Source organism: Bubalus kerabau, chromosome 14, assembly GCF_029407905.1.
Source record: "Bubalus kerabau isolate K-KA32 ecotype Philippines breed swamp buffalo chromosome 14, PCC_UOA_SB_1v2, whole genome shotgun sequence".
Lineage (NCBI taxonomy): Eukaryota > Metazoa > Chordata > Mammalia > Artiodactyla > Bovidae > Bubalus > Bubalus kerabau.
Window position 1 is genome coordinate 5,488,454 of NC_073637.1, and position 19,512 is coordinate 5,507,965.

The following is a 19,512-nucleotide window of genomic DNA, read 5'->3' on the forward strand; positions in this document are numbered from 1 at the left end:
GAGGGCCTTCGAGTAGCTCAGGGAGTCCGGGAGGGGCATGACCTGACTGACATTTCTGTGGACTGAGTGCTGTGGGGGCGCATGGATGGGCAACGTGACGGGCAGCCAAGGAGGCCTCCTCCGCTGTCCTGCAGGGAGGCGGTGGGACCCAGACCCGGGTGGTAGCCTTGAAGGCCGTTTCAGGAAGCACCTTGAGAGCTAACAAGACTTCCAGGAGGATGGGATGCAGGTGTGAGACCAAGGACTTCGTGGTGAGTCCCGGGTTAGGCTGACAGGTGATATCAGGGACTTGGAGAGAGAGCCGGTGATGGTGGGCGCTCTACAGGGGTTCACACAGTTCTGTGACCCAGTAGTGGCTCCTGGGACTGGGAGAGGAGGTGGCTTGCAGACTGAGTTAGGGGGCCGGGTGAAGCCAGCCTCAGGAATGGAGGCTGCAGGAGCGGCTCATGCAGGCCGGTGATGGTGGGGGGCATCGTCCAAGCACAGGCAGCCGGGCCGGGGCGGGCAGTGACGAGGGGCCGGGTGGTGGAAAGGCATCCAGCCCTTCTCAGAGGCGGCCTGTCCTCGGCTTTGATCTGTAGGGGCTTGTGACGCGTGCAGGGGAGACTCACCAGGTGGCTGGCCTTAACACGAGACGGAGCGGCAAGAACACACCGGAGCACTGCTCCAGATGCTAGTGATCTTTGAATAAAATCTCCTACATTAAAAAAAAAGAAATCGGATCTACCTCCAACTCACGATTCTCTCTTCCTCTTTTCAGACGGCATCAGCGTGAGCGGCTTTCCGCTGTGCAGCCCCTTCCGCCAGGTGGTCAGGCCCCGGGTGGAGAGCAAGCCCGTGAACGCGGCTGAGGGCGGCCGGCCTGGGGAGCCCGGCCACGTGAAGGTGAGTCGGGCCCGGCAGACCGCCGAGGCGCTTGGCGCTCCCGGCTTCTCCCGCGCTTTTTGGCGGCAAAGTTTGCGTGTTTTTCAGAAAGGAGAGGAAAGACGTGTTTGCCGACAGATGTGTGTTTGTGGGAAGCCGGTGTTTCTCCTTCCCCGTGAGGTTCGGGAGCCTCGAGGGCCTTGTTTGGTGCTGTTGCTGACGCGGGCTTCCTGAAGCTTCGAGAATGTGTGGGTTGAATGGAGGACTGTCCTGACGGAAGTAGGACATGGCCTGCCTTTTTCTTGTTCACTTGAAAACTGTATCTGTTGAGTCACTATTCTCAGTTCAGGTGTTTATCGCAGAAACGCTTCTTAATCCTGAGGCAGCTCTTTCCGTTCGTTAGTTTGTGGGCAACAAGGGAGGCAGAGAGAACACACCGTAAGGAGCAGGTGTTTGCACGAAGGCGCCGGGGACAGAGACGAGCGGTCTCCTGAGTGCGGGGAGAGTCAGGGCCACGCGCGCGGCGTCACGCCGTCAGCGTCTGGGGACGCGGTGCATGCGCCTGTGCAGGGAGAGCGTGTGGATCCCGGGCACCAGCGTCTCTGCGGCTATGACCCGGGTGCAGGCGCAGCGTCAGCCACAGTGATGTCAGGCAGGCCGCGTGCAGGCCCAGCCTCTCGGGGCACTGCTCTCACTCTCCACGTCTAACAGGGGTGGTGCCTGGCTCAACCTGTCAGAGGAGCTTGGCCGCACTGGCCGTGAATTAGTGGGTCAACAGAGCGTGAGCCATGGGGGCTGCTCCTGATGAAACGAGCCCACGCTGGAAGGGCCCCGAGGCCACCTGCCCTGAAGCTGCGGCGAGTGGGGGGTGGGGACCACGCCTGCCTGGATGACAGTGGGTGCGTTCGTGGGTGAAGGGCTCAGGAGCTGGAATAGGGGGAGTCTCTCCACTCAGGGCCCTGCACTGAGGAGGAGGGAGGCTGGTCCGGCCGGGGTCCCTTGTCAGTTAGACCCTCGCTCAGAAGCTTGAGGGCTGTGCTCGGGCTCTCATGCCGGCCACATGCCCTGGGATATGGGAAGAAGATCCCAGCGGAGGGATCAAAGGCACGGAGATCCACAGGCGCTGGAGGCACGGGACCAGGGGGAGTTGGGTGCTCTTGGTGGGCGGGGCTGTCGGCAGGGAGCCATGGAGGGGAAGCTGGGAAGTGGCTTCCTCCCAGGGTCCCGGGTGTCTCTTCCCTGCTGTTTTGTGATGCCGCAGTCTCCCTCCTCCCGGGTCAGGCCCCTCAGTATCGTTCCATTTACCTCTGCGGTTGGCCATGTGCCCCACTCACTTCCATCTGCCATTGGTGGCGGCTGGGGCGTGATTGTCTTTTATCCACATCACACACGTGGCTCTTCAAGCTGTCGGTGTGCTGACTTGGGGGAGCCTTCTTGATGAGAGGGAGCTGCCTGGCTTGTCTGAGGTCTGTGCTAGGCGAGGGGTGTGGTGAGTCCAAACCTGTGGAATGTTGCACCTGTCCACGGTGGTCCAGATGTGCCCCCATGAGGTTCAGCGGGGCAGAGGTGTCTGTGGGTATTCTGTGCTTCTGGGGCTGTCGTGTGGGGTCTCCTGGCACTGCTGAGCCTGTTGCATCCTCCTCCCCAAAGCAAGGACAGCTTTAATTGGGAACACGCTAAACGTGTAAAATCCTCGCTGAGGAACAGTGTAATCATGGAAACAAGTCGTTCAGTGACAGCGGCTTCTGGGGAGCCCCTCTGGAAGTGGGAAGAGAGAACATGTGTTTCCTCAGACTCCCTCAGAGAGTCGCTCCCCGCTCAGCCACTCCATGCCCGTCCACCAGCCCGAAGGATCCCTCGGATTGGAAGCAGATGGCGTGGAGTGGCTGCATGCGAGACGTCAGGTTGCTGTAAGCCAGACTTCTCAGCGTGGCCTCTCTGACCCTTGGCTGCTCCGTCTTCAGGGCAGCAGCTGGGTCCATGGGCAGCTCCCGGGGGAGCCAGTGATGCCGGCCTCTGCCTGGGCGGTGAGGGTCTGAGCCGAGGATGCCGGCACTCCCACCCCTGCCTGCAGGCTGCCCCCTGAAAACTGCCGAGCCCCAGTCCCTTCACCTGCAGCTGGGGAGAAAATCCTTATTCACGAGGCTGTTAGTGAAGATCCGGTGAAACCACCCTTGGGCAGGTGTTTAATTAAAAGCAGTGCATAGGTTGGGGAGGAGGGACAGAACTGGGGGCTCCCTGGACGGGTGAGTCAAGGGGCCTGGTAAAGGTGTTTCCTGGCTACAGAGTGGGCGGAGCCAGGATGTGTCGCCCACCCTCCTGGACCCTGCCTGCCTGTGTCCTGCCGTGTGGATGTGCCGGTTTGGCCACCGCGTCCTGCGCCTGTCTTGTCAAAAGGACAGGTCATGACTGTGTCCACTAATACAGGCCTGTGAGCACAAAACTCAGAGGAACCTTCGAAATTAAGTAGTTAATCTTAAATCCAACAAGACTGTTCTCAGTAGCTGTTTAGGTTGTCTGTGAACAGAGAGCTTTACTTCTTCCTTTCCAGGCAAGATAACATTCCTTTTCCTGCTTTATCGTACTAACCATGTGGATGATTGTAGAGATAAACCATTCAGTCTTTCATCATTAAGTATGATGTTAGCTGTAGCTTTTTCATACACATCCTTTATCATATTAAGGAAGTTCCCTACAACCATTGCAATAAACAAGCAAAAAATTATAGCTAATAAACCAGTGAGGAAGATAGAAGTTGAATACAAAATAATATTTAATTAGTTCAAAAGAAGGAATAAAGAGAGGGCAAACGAAGCAAAGGAAAATGGGACAGAAAACAAACAGCCCTTAAGCCACATCAGTAATAAACTTAACCACATCAGTAAGCAGATCGAAAGTAAGTGGTCTAAATACTCTAATTGTGAGTAGAGAGCATCAGATTGGATAAAAAACCAGGACCCACCTCCAGCTGCTCCAAGTAATGAATTTTAAATATAAAGACAAAAATAGGTTGAAACTAAATGGCTGGGAAAAGATATACCATTCTCACACCAATCTTGTGGCCTTATGGGGAACAGAGAAAAGTAAACTTCAGAGCAAAGAATATTACCAAGGATAAAAGGTCTTTTGATAATGATGAAGGGCCCAATTTTTCAAGAAAGTTTAAGCCATAAATATTTATATACCTAATAACAGAGCTTCAAGATACAGGAGGCAAAAACTGATAGAATTGTAAGAAGAAATTCATCTAGAGCATTCAATATCCTTCAATTATTGATAAAACAAGTAGACAGAAATGAGTAAAGATAGAGAAGATTTCAAGTATACTGTCAATCCGTTTGACCCAGCTGACATTTACAGAACACTCACCAGTTGAGTACAGAATATCTGTTCCCTTCGAGTGGGAACAGGGAACAGTTGCCAAAGCCCAGCGCACTGGGCTGCGATGGCTAGATTCTGTGTGGCAACTGCGCTAGGCCAAGGGGCCTGGTGGTTTGGTCAAACGTGAGTCTACATGTGGCTGTAAAGGAATTTTGGAGATGTGACTAATATTTACAACCAGTTGATTTTAAATAAGAGATTATCCTTAATAGTATGAGTAGGCCTCATCCAACCAGTTGAAATTGTTGTTCAGCCGCTAAGTTGTGTCCGACTCTTTGTGACCCCATGGACTGCAGCACACCACGCTGCTCTGACCTCCAGAGAAGGAATACTGCCTCAAGGCTTGACGTAGCTCCTGAGTGAATGTGCAGCCTGCCCTGCACATCTCCAACTTGCCAGCTACTACAATCACAGTGGCCAGTTCCTTAAAGCAAACCTCTGTGCCCAGATGTGCACAGCAGAGCTGCCCACACCAGTGCCGCGTTGGTTTGTGGTTCTGTGTCTTCAGAGAGCCCTGACTGATACACCGAGGGCCACAGAACAAATCTCAATAAATATACAAGGAGTCTCATTTTATAATGAGCAATAAAATTACTGTAATAAAATTACCTGACAGTAATAAAATTAAATTAGAAACCAGTAACAAAAAGTCTTCGAAAAGCCCTCAGACATTTGGAAACAAAATGACACACAAATAACCCATGGGCCAAAGAATAAACAAAAAGTTAGAAAGGGTTCTGAAATGAGTGAAAATGAAAGCACAACATATCATCTGTGAGAGGGCACTGAAGCAGTGTTTCTGGAGAAATTTATAGTACTTAATGCTTGTGGTGGAACAGAAGCCTGGCTTTCAATCAGTAAGCCTCAGCCTCAACCAGAAGAAAGCAGAAAAATTGCGGAAGTTAAACCTAAAGTAGAAAAGGAAATAATAAAGACCCACAACCCCCCTACAGCCCAGTTTGTGCTCACAGGTGAAAGCTGGGTGTGCTTTCCCCTGAGGTCAGCCACGTCGGCCACTTCCAGGCGGGCCCGCCGATTCTGCCCTGTTGGTGCTGGCTCTTTGATTAGAGGGTCTCTCTCAGTTCCTTTGCTTCCCTGGTGGCTCAGAGGTTAAAGCGTCTGCCTACAATGTGGGAGACCTGGGTTCGGTCCCTGGGTTGGGAAGATTCCCCTGGAGAAGGAAATGGCAACCCACTCCAGTATTCTTGCCTGGAGAATCCCATGGATGGAGGAGCCTGGTAGGTAGCCTTTGATTCCTGGCACTGTCTCCAGTTCTCTTCCAGGGCCGAGTTCTGATGTCACACTCTCTCCCAAGCCTTTCAAGGGTGCTGGTGCTCAGTCGCTGCCGAGTGGTGTCCGACTCTTTGCAACCCCATGGACTATAGCCTGCCAGGCTCCTCTGTCCATGGGATTTCCCAGGCCAGAATATCGGAGTGAGTAGCCATTCCCTTCTCCAAGGGATTTTCCCGACCCAGGGATTGAACCAGCATCTCCTGCTTGGCAGGCAGATTCTTTACCGCTGAGCCACCTGGGAAGCCACTTGCCCTGTGCTAATACCCTTCGGTTCCCTGTAACTGTGAGCTCCTTGTGGCCATGCATCCTTTGGGGGACCTTTCTGGATCCAGATATTTCAGAAAGCGAGGTCACATGTCCCCTCTCCATAGGAATCCTCTCTCTCCGTCAGTGAGGCAAAGCAGGGCAGTACAGTAAGTCTCTTCTCTCTTAGGGTAAAGTTTGAAATTCTTTAGAAGCCTGACGACATTCTGTCTTATATCCTGTGAAATATTTTATTTTACTTTAGCCTTTACAGCAAAGAACAATAGGATGTTCGTGAAGTTCTCATATACTTTTATGTTTTAATAATGGTATTTATAAATGGACTGACCAGAGAATCTGCTAAGAAAACTTAAGAGAAATGTATTCAAGAAAAAAACACAAAAAACCAATGTCATGCAACAGCATCTTTTCTTAATCAGTCTGTATTACGAGTGGAAATGGTCTCATGAGCCTTTTGGTGCCCGTGGGCAGCAGAGGATGGTTCTTGTTAGCCCAGAAAACAAAGTGTGTTAGACCGTTTGTTCATGGATTGTTTATTAGTACACGCCCAAGGATGGCAAGCAGGCGCGGGCCTAGGCTGCAGACCAGAGAGGCTTGGCACATGGCAGCAGAGAGCTTTCAAACAGCGTTTACAGTTACTCCTCTTATGCAACTTCACAGTATTTGTGTGGGAATTACTGAACAGCCCAGAAAGATTAAACAACACACCCAAGGTCAAGCAGTTTCAAAGTAGAAGCTAAAATTCAAACCCAGTTATGGCTAAATCCCAAAGCTTGTACTGCTCCCACAATATTGTGCCTCCTCTCTATGTATGCTTTGTAAGTTTCCAAACTTATTATGGGATACGAAACAGCCTCTATTGATTCAAGGCATATTTATAGAGCAGTGAATATGAGCTTTCGCCTATCTGACCCTCACTTTTCAATCTGTAAAACGCAGATAATAAGCCTTCCTCCTGGGCTGTTGTAGGGAGGAAAGTGTCTGCTATTAGCCTGGTAGATAAGAAGAGCTTACAGAATGGCAAATCCAATCCAGTTCCAAATTATTTCTAATCTTTCCCAGGAACAGTTAAGGGAGGCAGTTTAAACTCTACAAAATTTAACCATAAAAGTGTCAAAAAGAATCCTTTAATCTGCTCAACAATTTCAAAACTTAGTAAGAAACGGAGCAGAAGTGGAGAGGCCTCTGCTTGTGGAATTCTAAACAGATGTCACGGAGAGGGGCCAGAAGAGCGTGCCTCGAAGTCCATGAGACTGTGAAGGCCCTTGTCCACCAGGGAGACCCCTGTTCCTCTGAGCCCCCGTCACACTTCATCCCCCGTCTCCATCCGACAGGCCCCTGGCGAGGAACAGTTCAGTGCCGGGTTCGGAAAGCTGGGGCTCTAATGGAGCAGGACGATGTCCTGGAGTGTATCTTCTGTCAGAGGAGACGGCCGGTCAGCTTGTGAGACGTGCTGGGCGTGCGGGGAGGTCGAGGAGGGAAGAGGACCCCCGGCCGTCTGTAGGAGACGCTTGCACACAGACTGTGTCCGATGGTTTCCCGCACTGAGGCGGGCAGGGCATGACTTAGAACATCACCAGCGGCTGCCAAAGTCCTGAACTATCTATGCGCCAAGTTTTTTTTCCCAATTGCTGCACGCTCTCACTCCTTGTCTATTAATCAGGAACTACGTTTGACCCCAGCAGGGCCTTCAGCGCTAGATCCCACACCGCGGCTGCTTCCGAATCACCTGGCGGCTTGTTGGGATGCAGTGCCGAGCCCCCCTCAGGTTCTGACTCAGCAGGTCCTGATCAGCACCCGGAGGGAGTTTCTAACAGATTCTCAGCTGCTGCTGCTGCTGGTGGTGGGGAGCACACTTTGAGGACCACTGCTGTTAGGCATGAGATGTTTTCAATTTAGCTTTTTTTTTTTTTACCGCCTGCAGGACTGGACTGTAGGCAGTTGTGGACCTCTCTGATATGCCTCGTGACCTGGGATTAGCTCACAGCCTGGCACATGGGAAGCTGGCTGATGTGAAGTCGCTGAGTCATGTCCGGCTCTTTGCGACCCCATGGACTGTAGCCTACCAGACTCCTCCATCCATGGGATTTTCCAGGCAAGAGTACTGGAGTGGGCTGCCATTTCCTTCTCCAGGGGATCTTCCCGACCCAGGGATCAAACCCATGTCTCTCCCTCATTGTGCAGGCAGACGCTTACCTTCTGAGCCACCAGGGGAAGCTGGCTAAGTGGCTCACTTCCAAGTACCTTGTGGACTGATTTGTAGCACCTGGACTCCCGAAATGGCATTTTCACAGACATTTGTCGTGAAATCTTAACATAAACATACAATTAAAATTAAAGCTGGGCATCCACATGCTTATTTGGGGAAAGTCAAGGAACACGGGTCTAGGAATCCATAAACCTGGATGCAGCCCAGGCCCTTCTAGGGGATGAGACGGACCATGGTGGCGCCTTGTGGGGTTCTCGGAAGCCCCCCAGCCTGTGAGCTCCTGGTCGTCATGAGAGAGCCTGATGGTTCACTGGCAGGACCCCTGAGTTCCCAGGGAGACAGTGGAAGAAAAGGTGTACTTCCATTGTATTCTTGCCAAACAGGAAAGTTGAGTTAGATCGGCTTTTCAGAAGAACTGACAGAAAGCCAATGTGTTTGCTTTTGGTAAGGAAGTGGGGAACTTCAGACCACAGACAGCGCGAGAGTCATTTCACAAAATGTACTGTCATACACATTTAGGTGGTCTCGTTAGTCCCTAAAAACCCAAGACTGCTTAAAGAGCAGACACATTAAAGAAAAAAATTGTGCCCCTTCTCCCCACCTGGAAACATCTACACTATTGAAACAAGCAGAATGGGGAGAAAGTTATTTTGGCATCAAACAGCCATGGAGTAGACAGTGTTGCCAGCCTTGTGGGTGGCTTACTTCCTGTAGTCCGTGAAATGCAGACAATCCTTCCTCTCTCAGCGGGCTTCTGAGGGTGAAGCAGGTCACAGAACCCAGTGTGGAGACCCCCCAGCTCCCTCTGCCCTCTGGCTGGCACTTGCCCCTGTCAGCTCATCATCGCTGGGTGGCGTTGTTGGCAGTTGGCTTGTCTGTCATCCCATATGACCCAAGAAGGCAGAAAACGCTCATCTTTCTTTATCCACGCTCTGCAGAATATCTAGCACATGCTGGGTGCCCAGCTGCTGACTGTTAGACTAGGAGAGTCACAGAAGGCTTGTGGAGGAGGCAGGCAAAAGGAGAAGCCTTGTTCTAGAGTGGGGAAATGGCGTTTGAAGCTGAGGGACCAGCCTAGACAAAAGCAAGGAGGCATAAGCTTCTTTTACATATTTGGAGCAATTCTGTTCCATATGGCAATAAAAGATGAGCTGGGAGAAGGTTAGCGGAGACCACACGGTGCCCAGTCCTGAGTGCCTCTGGAAAGATCCAGCCTGCTTAATGGGGGCAATAGCAGCCACTTTGAGACCATAAGGGAGGAGCAACAGTATCACTGTGACCTACCCCAACCCGAAATTGTTGGCTTTGTAAAGCAAAACCTGCATGTGTGGGGTTTTCTTCTTAGCTCTGTCAGGAAGTCAGGGTGTGGAGAGTTAGCTGATGTATGTCTCAGAATAGGTATAGAGAGTGTGTGTGTGTATGTATGTATGTGTGTGTGTGTATGACAAAGAAAATCATTGCTTTATAAATAATAGTCCCTGAAGAAAATTGTGAGAAAAGGAAGCAACAAAGAAAGTACACGACTAAATATTAGGATAGTTATCAGCTGCTATAGAACAGGCCTTGAGTGACTTTAAAAGCAGTTCCATGATGTAGAGGACAATTATTTCACCTTTCTGACCCTTCTATTCCCATTTTTGATGAGAGTTTTAAAAAAATCAGGAATGGATATTAGATTTTCTCAAATGCTTTTTGTATGTCCTGTGCGATGAATGTATGATTTTTCTTTTTTTAGTTTGTTAATGAAGTGGTTTATACTGACGGATTTTAGAATGTTAAACCAGCCCTGCATTCTTGGAATAAACCCCACCTGGTCTTGCTGTAGCATCCTCTTTAGTCTTGAAACATATGAAGCATCCTTAAGAATAAATCTGGCAGAAGCTGTGTTTGGAGGACCTGTGCCCTGCATTAGCTAATAAGAGATGGTGGAGGTCCGACATAAGGCAGTGAGGGCACGTGGTGGAAAGGTGCCTGTGTTTCAGAGGCTCCTGCGGGAATATCGGTGCTGCTCTGTGGTAAGAATCAATGTTCAGAGTGTGAGGTGAAACCTCACCGTCAGTGGGCTAAAACTCACTGCTGAGTAGAGTGGCGATGGTCTGAGCCCACCTTGCGTTTCCCCTTGCGCCTAGAGAAGACTCCTTGTATCAGTACTTTAGCAGTATCACAGAGGTGTTGATCATGCGTCTCATGTTTTTTTTAAATCGGTTGATAATCCTCGCCTGATTCAAAAACATCATTAAAGTTTTATGAAATGATTTTCTGTGTCTATAATCTTCTACTTTTATCAAGTGGCCTTCTCCTGCAAAGTAGCACTTTGAGCTCAACTGCTGGGCCTACTCAATTATCCAGAAATACAAAGCCTGCTAGAAAAACAGAAACAAATGCTTTTTTCCCCCCTTTGATTTCTAATTCCGCAGCAAGAAATTGTTTAAAAACTTCAAATGGTGAGAAATTAGGGTTGTTTTCACTCTTCTTTTTGAGACCCGTTATGGTCTTGGGTTTTTATTGATTCAGTGTGTTTTGATCCCTTAAAATCGTTTTTCTGGTTGCTCCACTTGTCACGGGTTTGGCCAGTGACAGCATTCTTGTGCCCTTTTGACATGACTCGTTAATCGTTGAAAGACGGATTGCTCTTTGTTACAAGCAGTTCCCCAGAGCAGGGGAATCAGACTTTCTTCTTGGGGAAGATTATTTTCTTCTTGGGGAAGATGAGGCCGGGGGAGTTGTGACGCTGTGAGGTTGAGCTGCTGGGCGGCAGTGGAGGGGGTGCTCGCATCCCTGACTCTGTGCCCGGGGGAGGGGGGGCCCCCAGCCAGTCTGTGCTTCGCTGATTGGAGGGCTGAGTCATCACTGCTCCAGCCTGAATTCGCTCTCTCGTTTGGACCCTGCTCCCACCACGCTCCTCATTATTCCCTTAACGTGCAAGTGTCTGGAACGTGATTTCTCTGTGGCAAGCTTGCCCGATGCCGAGATCTATGTCTACCTTCTGGTGCTGCACCGGATGCCACAGGGGAAGACAGAGGAGACAGGGTGTGTTTCTGGCCCTCCAAGAGCCGGCAGTATGGTGGGACACAGGTCACCAGAAAGCAGGCCAGATACGGGGAGGAGAGGAGAGCCGTATTGGCCGAGGGTGGCGTCAGCTCTTCTGGAGGTTCCAGATCAAAACCCTGAGGTCAAGGGGCATGCATTTCGGATGTTAATTAAATTAAATTGGATGAAGTGGAAAGAGTCAGGTTTTTGGAGTCTTAAAGCCGGTTTGGGCCTGGGTCTTGCTCCTGATGCTATGATCTTAGACATACTGCTTTCCTCTCTGTTTCTTTAAGCTTCAGTGAGGGAGTTATCATATCGTTTCCCCTCTCTTTTTTCCCACCTGGTGTAGTTTTGAGAATGATGTGATGTGAGAGAACTTTGAGTTTAAGGTCTCACCAAATGTAGTTAGTTGTTAATTTCTTTGTTATAAATACACATTTCACTGGGCTGCAGAGAAGCAGTGGTTAGGAGCATGGCCTTTAGCTCCATAACTTACGAGCTATGCCACCCAGGGCAAGTGACTTAACCTCTCTGAGCCTTTTTCGTCTCCTCTATAAAATGGGGACAACTAGCGCCAGTCTGGTAGGACGATTGTGAGTTAAACAGAGAGCAGCGCTTAGATATAGGATGTGCTCAGCTTACTCTTACCGCTCTGAAGCTCACCGGCAGCTCTGCCCATAGGCAGCCTCCTCCCTTTGCCCACCTCACCTCTCTGTAATTCCAGTTTATTTAAAACCTCTCCCAGAGGAGAGCACCCATGCTTGCTCTGCCGGGTGACTCTCGGTGCCTGGAGCCCTAAAGGCTGCTCCTCAACCAGCGGGGTCTCTCTGAGCGGCACGGCCCAGGACACCTGTTTGCATCTCACTGCAAGTTAGCTTAACTGCAGGAGAAATTTGGACTTGCCTGTGGAAGCAATAGAGCACCCCAGGGTTTTGGTGTGCTCTGACAGCAGGCACAAATCAGCTCCCTGACATTTCCAAACACCTTGGAGAGCAGTGGAGAAAAGGTCCTGTCTTTGAAGGTCGTTCCTGTCGTCGTCTCCCTGGGGAACCTCTAGCTGCCAGGTCGTGGGGAGTCGTTAGGCGCCAGTGGAAGACTGATTCAGCAAAGGTGTCGCGGCATGCTTCGCGCAGAGGCACTCTTGATATCTTGCCGAGAAGCCATAGCCCGTCAGCACCATATCTCCGTTTGAAATGGGGAAACTGAGGCGCGGAGCACTCGCTTCCTGACAGTTGATAGAGCCGACAGTGGCTTGGCTGAGTCCGTGGTCTCACCCGTGGCCTTTCCCTCAGTGCCCCCCGCCCCCCAGCTCTGGCGGTGTGGAGGGTGTGGTGCAGGGTTAGGTGTGTGGCCTCTGGCCCTCCCCCGGACCCAGAGCACTGCTGTGGACCCGCGCGAGGCCGTCATTCCCCTGGAGCCTCACCCCATCCCTAGCTGCTGCCCTTTTCTCTCCCCTTCCCCTTGGACATGCTCCTGAGTGGGAGTCAGACGAAACAAGGAAAAAATGTCGCCAGCATCAAAATGACTTGGTTAAAGTATGACTGTGTTTTCACATTAAATATCAAGACCTGTCCTCTGACCGAATGCATGAACGATGAGTTACAGTGTTGGAGATGAGAACTGTCCCGGGGAGTCAGAGATGCTCTGTGACAGTGTCCGCAGTGGGCACTGAACAGCTGAATGGAAACTGACTCCAGTGTGTTTTCTGGAAGAGGTGTCAAGTATCAGTTGAGTTCTCCGGAGAAACCAACCGGTGGGCGGCGTCCGTGCAGGAATCCTGGAGCAGTTCTGTTCCCCGTCAGGCCAGACGGGTGGTCAGCAGTGTTCATCCGGGAACCCGGGGCAGGAGCCTGGTGAAATCCAGTCCTCGGGTCTCCTCCACTTTGTGACCACTTCTCCGTCTCTCCTTGTTTTTCACGACCTTGACACTTTTAAGAAGTGCTGGTCAGCTGTTTTATAGGCTGTTCCTTTGGGCTCCTTTGATCTTGTTCTTACATGAGACAGACCTGACTTGGCCTTCTCATTGCCCATGTCAGTGATGTTGACTTGGATCACCTGGCTGGTGTAGTGTTTGCCAGAGTAGAGTCTCCATACGCAGGAGCAAGTCCCCAGGTGCAGCCCATGATCAAGGGGTGGGGTCGGGGAAGGGAGGGTGGGAATTAAGCTTGGGCTTCTGTTGAGGGAGGAGCTAGAAATGATCTGGAGTCCATGCCTCAGTGCTGGGTGCGTCATTGAAATGTAGTTTTCTGGGGGGAATAACCAAAATCTCCATTAGAAAGTCACTTTGGAATGCATTTTCAGGTTTGAGATTGTTGAGCCAGGGCGTTAAGATAGTGTTGTTAATAAAGTTTTCTCCAGGTAGCTCAAGAATGGAGTCTGTGTGGCATGGGCTAAGACCTATCTTTCCCCAGCAGAATACTTGGTGTCTCCCTGCTCGATTTAAAAAGCCATTTCTGGGAAGCCTGGGAAAAATACTAAGTAGTGGCTGCTAGTTACTCACATTAGGGAAAATGGTTAATAATAGCCCCCTGTGTGGCAAAGCTTCCATTGAACACCCTGCATCTTGTTTCTAGTACCTCCAGTGAACCTGGCTGGGTTGGTTTTGCAAGGGCTGAGGCCATGTTCCACATAAACTGGCTTCAGTCTTCTGGACCCTCTTTCCTGGGCTTGGCGACGTCTCTGGCCTGCTTGGCCTGTGTTGCCTGGGTCTGGGTTTGCAATCACAGCCCATCAAGGGAGCTGTGTGAAAGCCTGGGGTGGGAAACAAGCACAGCTGGTTTAGAGTCTCTTGATTAACCACAGCTTAAGGTGTAACATTTCTAAAGGGGACCAGGGTATCTCGTCAGATGCCTGCTGTGTGTGGGCAGAGGTGGAAGGCTCAGGCTGGGGGTGATTTCTTCCTGGGGGGAGGTGGTGCGAGAGAGTAGGTTCAGACCCCTGCGCTCTCCCCCATAGGCCTGTGCTCTTTGCACTGTGCCTGGGGCTGTGAGCCCAGTGCAGAGCCTTGGAGTTTGTTCCTCATGCATGCTGCCTGTCACAAAAGTAACGAAGCTCCTTGTAGGAGAAATCTGGAAAGTTAAGGACTGTGTAGAGGAGAAGGGCAGGGTGGGCCCCGCCATCTCTCTACGCAGGGCTGAGCCTGTGGTCTCTGTGCTGCCCTTCCCTCCAGTGTCTCTCTGTTTCCTCTCACGTAGATGAGGTCAGACCTTACGGACAACTTAGTCTTCTGCCCATTGCACTGAAAATCGATCATACGCTTTTCTCATTGCACGAAAGACTTTCTTGCAAGCTTATTTTTAAGTCACTGCCTGACAGAACTGCACCATGATTCACAGCTTGACTCTGCTGGTTTGACGCTCGGGTTGCTAGTTTGTCACAATGGTCACACTTTGACAGCAGCAGCTAATCTCATGGAATAGTGCGCCGGCGGAGCCTCGTGAGCAAGGAGTTATGGACCGGCTCTTACTTCAGGGCCGTCCCCCAGTGCAGCTGGGGAGCGAGGCTGGCAGGAGCAAAACGGTCCATTCTTCCTGTTTTCTCTCACATGCCAGGCATGTGTCAGGCCGTTTACGAGGCTACGGAAAAGCCCAGGGGTAGATGATTCTTACTGAGGGTAGAGAGGAGGGGATTGAAAACCAGTTCTCGTGTGTGTGTGTGTGTGTGTGTGTGTGTGCGTGCGTGCGTGCGTGCGTGCGTGCGTGCGTGTGCGCGTGCATGTGTGTGTGTGTGTGCATGTGCATGTGTGTGTGTGTGCATGTGTGTGTGTGTGTGGTGGGTTCTGGAAACAGTTGGGGAGTTGCCATGTGGCAGATGGAGATGGAGTGTCACCACCCCCTCCCCCCATAGTGACAGTTGGGAAGGACAGATTTCAGGGGGTGTTTGGGTGGCTAGAGGGCTGCCTGCTGGACATCCAGGTGGACGTGGTTTATTAAAGGAGTAAATTTCAACTGCAGCTCCAGGGGAGCTTCAGGCTGGTGAAGTCAGTTAGGGATGACCAGCCTGTGGATAGAGGCTGAATTGTGCTGATTCCTTGGGATGAGTGAGAGACGTGAAGAGGAGCAAATGGGTCCCTTTGCTGGGGACACCAGCATTTAAGGGCGTCAGGAAAGTGAATTGAGACTCGAAGGATAAACACATTTTTCTGGGGTTAAAGGAGTCATGGTACTTTTCCCGTTGTATAGTTTTCACTCCTTCATTGTAAATTAATTGACTGTAGATACTTGGACTGACCTGTGTGTCTTTTTTTTTTTTTGTAAACACCGTTTTATTTTGGTTACTATAGTTTTTTAATATAGTTTGAAACAAGGAAATATGGTCCTTCCACATTTGTTCTTAACATTGCTTTGGCCATTTGGGGCTCCATACAGATTTTAGGACGTTTTGTACGTGTTTTGCTTTGTAATAAAATAGTGCTTAAGAATTAGGTCATTTTAGTTATTTTAAAATATGAAAATGGCTCGAAAATGAGCACTGCTGTTGCCAGTCACACAACCTGTGTCAGACTGGGGGGAGTTTTCTCCCAGTCCTTCCTCCCTTATATTGCTTTTTAAAGAACCTGTAGCCCTTTGAAATAGAAAAAGAGCCACCTATTGTATGCTGGGGATTCTTACAGACAGGGCCGTCTTAGCTGCCGTCTGACGTCGCACCAGACTTGGGCGCTGCTTCTGTTCGCTGCCGTCCTGCTTCTTCGATGTGGTGGTGCTGTTGCTGCCACTGCTCAGGAGATGGTGTCCTTGGCCGTTTCTCCAGGCCTGGCAGGAGCAGGAAGGGTCCAGCCTTGTCACAGGGTTAAGAGGAGGGCCAGGTCGAGGTGGTCCCGATTGCCAACAGGATGTGCTTTTAGAATTTGAAATTTCTTACAGTCAGCTCTCAGGAGTCAATAGTCAAGAGGTACAAGGGTTTGTCCTGCCAGTTCCTGATGGTATTTATTGAGAACGAGATAGAAGTGCTCTGACTGCACAGGGGGTTGAGGATGCATTTACTAAAACAACATTTTTCAGTGGATCAGTGTGCACTAAATCTTTTAGAAATGAGCATGAAGGCAGAGCCATGCAGTTTGAGAATTGGCAGACCTTAGTGCATCAGTAGTGATGCTGTTTTCTGTCTGTTGAATAACAGCTTGGGCAAGTAGCCATTTTCAGAAATATTTGTGAAATTGAATCTAAAGTAGTGGGCAGTTATTTTTGGAAGCCAGTCTTTCTAAGCCGTATTCTTTTGATTTAGCTGAAATGTGTAGAAAATAGATTGACAGTCTTCTGTAACACTCACCTGCTTCCACCCGGAGACTATAATTTAATATTTTTTGATATATGCATGCACTAGAAACCTAGAGAGTACAATTTCCAGCTTCCAGAACAGAAAGGAAGTTCACGCTAAAGCCAGATTGCCTGCTTGTGTGGGGCTTCGCCCACCAGCACTGGGCTTCTGATGGCAATGTGGAGAAAGGGTTCCGGGCTGCAGGCCTGTGGTGCCGAGGCACAGAGGCTTCCCTGAAACTGGACTTGGAAAGTCCGCACCCAGATTGAGGGAGTGGCCAGGAAGCAAGCCATGGCCCAGCACCACGGGCATGCAAAGAGTTAATTACAGGAAGTCAATGCTTCACTGCAATCTGCAAGAAGCAACCAAGTCAGGTCTAAAACTGCTCTGTAGAGATTCAGCCAGAGACAATGAACTTTCCACATGAGATCATTTCTGCAGGGGATGAGCACAGTCAGAGACCACAGACTATAAGAGGAGACAGACTGTCATGAAGGGGAATCTACATGTGCAACAGATTGGGAGAATCTGTGCCTCAAGACCCAGAAATAATAGGATAGACTGAAAGCAACTTTTAAATAGGCCTGTTGGAAATGAGCTGAATGGTAGCAGAAGAAATGAAGCCACAAGTATGAAACTAAAGCAGGCAGATTTGCAAAAGAACCAAATGGATATTATGAAAATTTTAAAATTAAAGAAACATAACTATTGAAGTAAAAAAGAATTAAAAGCATAGAGCAGATGGGTTAAAGAGAGGACTAGATGCAATTGAAGAATGAGGAGAGAATAAGTGAATTGGAAGATAGAGCTTAAGGAACTTCCCAGAATGTGTCTCCATAAGACAGATGGAAAATGTGAAAGAGGAGTTCAGTTCAGTTCAGTCGCTCAGTCGTGTCCACCTCTTTGCAACCCCATGAATCACAGCATGCCAGGCCTCCCTGTCCATCACCAAACTCTCGGAGTTCACTCAGACTCACGTCCATCACGTCAGTGATGCCATCTAGCCATTCATCCTCTGTCGTCTCCTTCTCCTCCTGCCCCCAATCTCTCCCAGCATCAGAGTCTTTTCTGGTGAGTCAACTCTTCGCATGAGGTGGCCAAAGTACTGGAGTTTCAGCTTTAGCATCTGGCAACCCACTCCAGTACTCTTGCCTGGAGAATCCCATGGATGCAGGAGCCTGGTGGGCTGCAGTCTGTGGGGTCGCTAAGAGTCGGACACGACTGAGCGACTTCGCTTTCACTTTTCACTTTCATGCATTGGAGAAGGAAATGGCAACCCACTCCAGTGTTCTTGCCTGGAGAATCCCAGGGATGGCAGAGCCTGGTGGGCTGCGGTCTATGGGGTCACACAGAGTCGGACATGACTGAAGCAACTTAGCAGCAGCAGCTTCCAAAGAAATCCCAGGGCTGATCTCCTTTAGAATGGACTGGTTGGATCTCCTTGCAGTCCAAGGGACCCTCAAGAGTCTTCTCCAACACCACAGTTCAAGAGTATCAATTCTTCGGCGCTCAGCCTTCTTCACAGTCCAACTCTCACATCCATACATGACCACTAGAAAAACCATAGCCTTGACTAGACAGACCTTTGTTGGCAAAGTAATGTCTCTGCTTTTCAATATGCTATCTAGGTTGGTCATAACTTTCCTTCCAAGGAGTAAGCGTCTTTTAATTTCATGGCTGCAGTCACCATCTGTAGTGATTTTGGAACCCCCAAAAATAAAGTCTGACACTATTTCCACTGTTTCCCCATCTATTTCCCATGAAGTGATGGGACCGGATGCCATGATCTTAGTTTTTTGAATGTTGAGCTTTAAGCCAACTTTTTCACTCTCCACTTTCACTTTCATCAAGAGGCTTTTTAGTTCTTCTCCACTTTCTGCCATAGGGGTGGTGTCATCTGCATATCTGAGGTTATTGATATTTCTCCCGGCAATCTTGATTCCAGCTCGTGTTTCTTCCAGCCCAGCGTTTCTCATGATGTACTCTGCATATAAGTTAAATAAGCAGGGTGACAATATACAGCCTTGATGTACTCCTTTTCCTATTTGGAACCAGTCTGTTGAGAAAAGAGGAGTTAGGAGGGTCTAATATATGTCTGGGCCTCCCTGGTGGCTCAGACAGTAAAGCGTCTGCCTGCAATGCGGGAGACCCAGGTTCAATTCCTGGGTCAGAAAGATCCCCGGGAGAAGGAAATGGTAATCCACTCCAGCACTCTTGCCTGGAAAATCCCATGGCCGGAGGAGCCTGATAGGCTACAGTCCATGGGGTCACAAAGAGTCGGACATAACTGAGCGACTTCACAGAATGCACAGAATATATGTCTAATAGGAGTTCCAGAAATAGTGAACAGGGAAAAATTCTGGAGAGAAAAGTATTCAGAGATTATGAATGATAGCTTAAGAAACAATGAATCCTTAATTGAATGAGTACATCAAGTTTTTAGTTTTCAAGTTTAATGAGAATGATAAATCCTCAGATCCAAGAAGCTTAACAAACCCCAATCAAAATAAAGACAGAGAGCGGCACATCATAATCAAATTGCCGTGAACAGGTTGTATTGAGGGAAACCTTTAAAGCATCCAGAGAAAAAGCATACACTCTATGGAAGCAAAAGGAATGATTATAGACATTAGGTAATGTACTTAATGTAGACATCAAGTAATGGTTGTCAGAAAAGAATGCAGCCAGAGACCGTGGAATGCTGCCTTGCACTTGGCAAAAGAAAATAACTGTCAACTTAGGATTTTATATCCAGCAAAAATATCCTCAAAGAAAGAAGATGAAATAAAGATCTAGGGGCAAATGTCGAGAGAGTTCATCTCTATTCAAGACTTGGTCTGCAAGAGTGCTTAAAGGAAGTGCTTCAGGTGGAAGATATCAAGGATTCCTGTCTTGAAATGTGTTGGAAAGAGTAGGAATATGGGTAAATTAAAATGCTTATTCTTAGAAATTTAAAAACTTTGTTAGAAAATTAATCATACTGTAAGCAAAAACACCTGTTTTATTGTTTGAAAAGATATAAAAAATTATGACAAATAGAGTAGAAGGGAGAAATGGAAATATATGGTGTTAAATTCTTAAACTGTATATACAAATGCATAATAATATTATTTGAAGATAGATTATGGTAAGTCCATAGATTGGGAATGAAGAAGTAAAGCTCTTTATTTCCCTGAAGCATTTTTATGTACATAGAAAGCCCTAAGGAATTTACA

At 49.1% G+C, this 19,512-nt stretch overlaps 1 protein-coding gene across 3 annotated transcripts in view; it reads left to right on the forward strand.

The window, feature by feature from the left end:
* Positions 1 to 19,512, forward strand: part of TRAPPC9 (trafficking protein particle complex subunit 9) — a 388,568-nt gene that overhangs the window by 123,472 nt on the left and 245,584 nt on the right. For all 3 annotated transcript variants that reach the window (XM_055545646.1, XM_055545647.1, XM_055545645.1), the window contains one exon: positions 761 to 885. In XM_055545646.1, the coding sequence (XP_055401621.1) occupies positions 761 to 885 (125 nt within the window). The remainder of the gene's footprint in view (positions 1 to 760; positions 886 to 19,512) is intronic.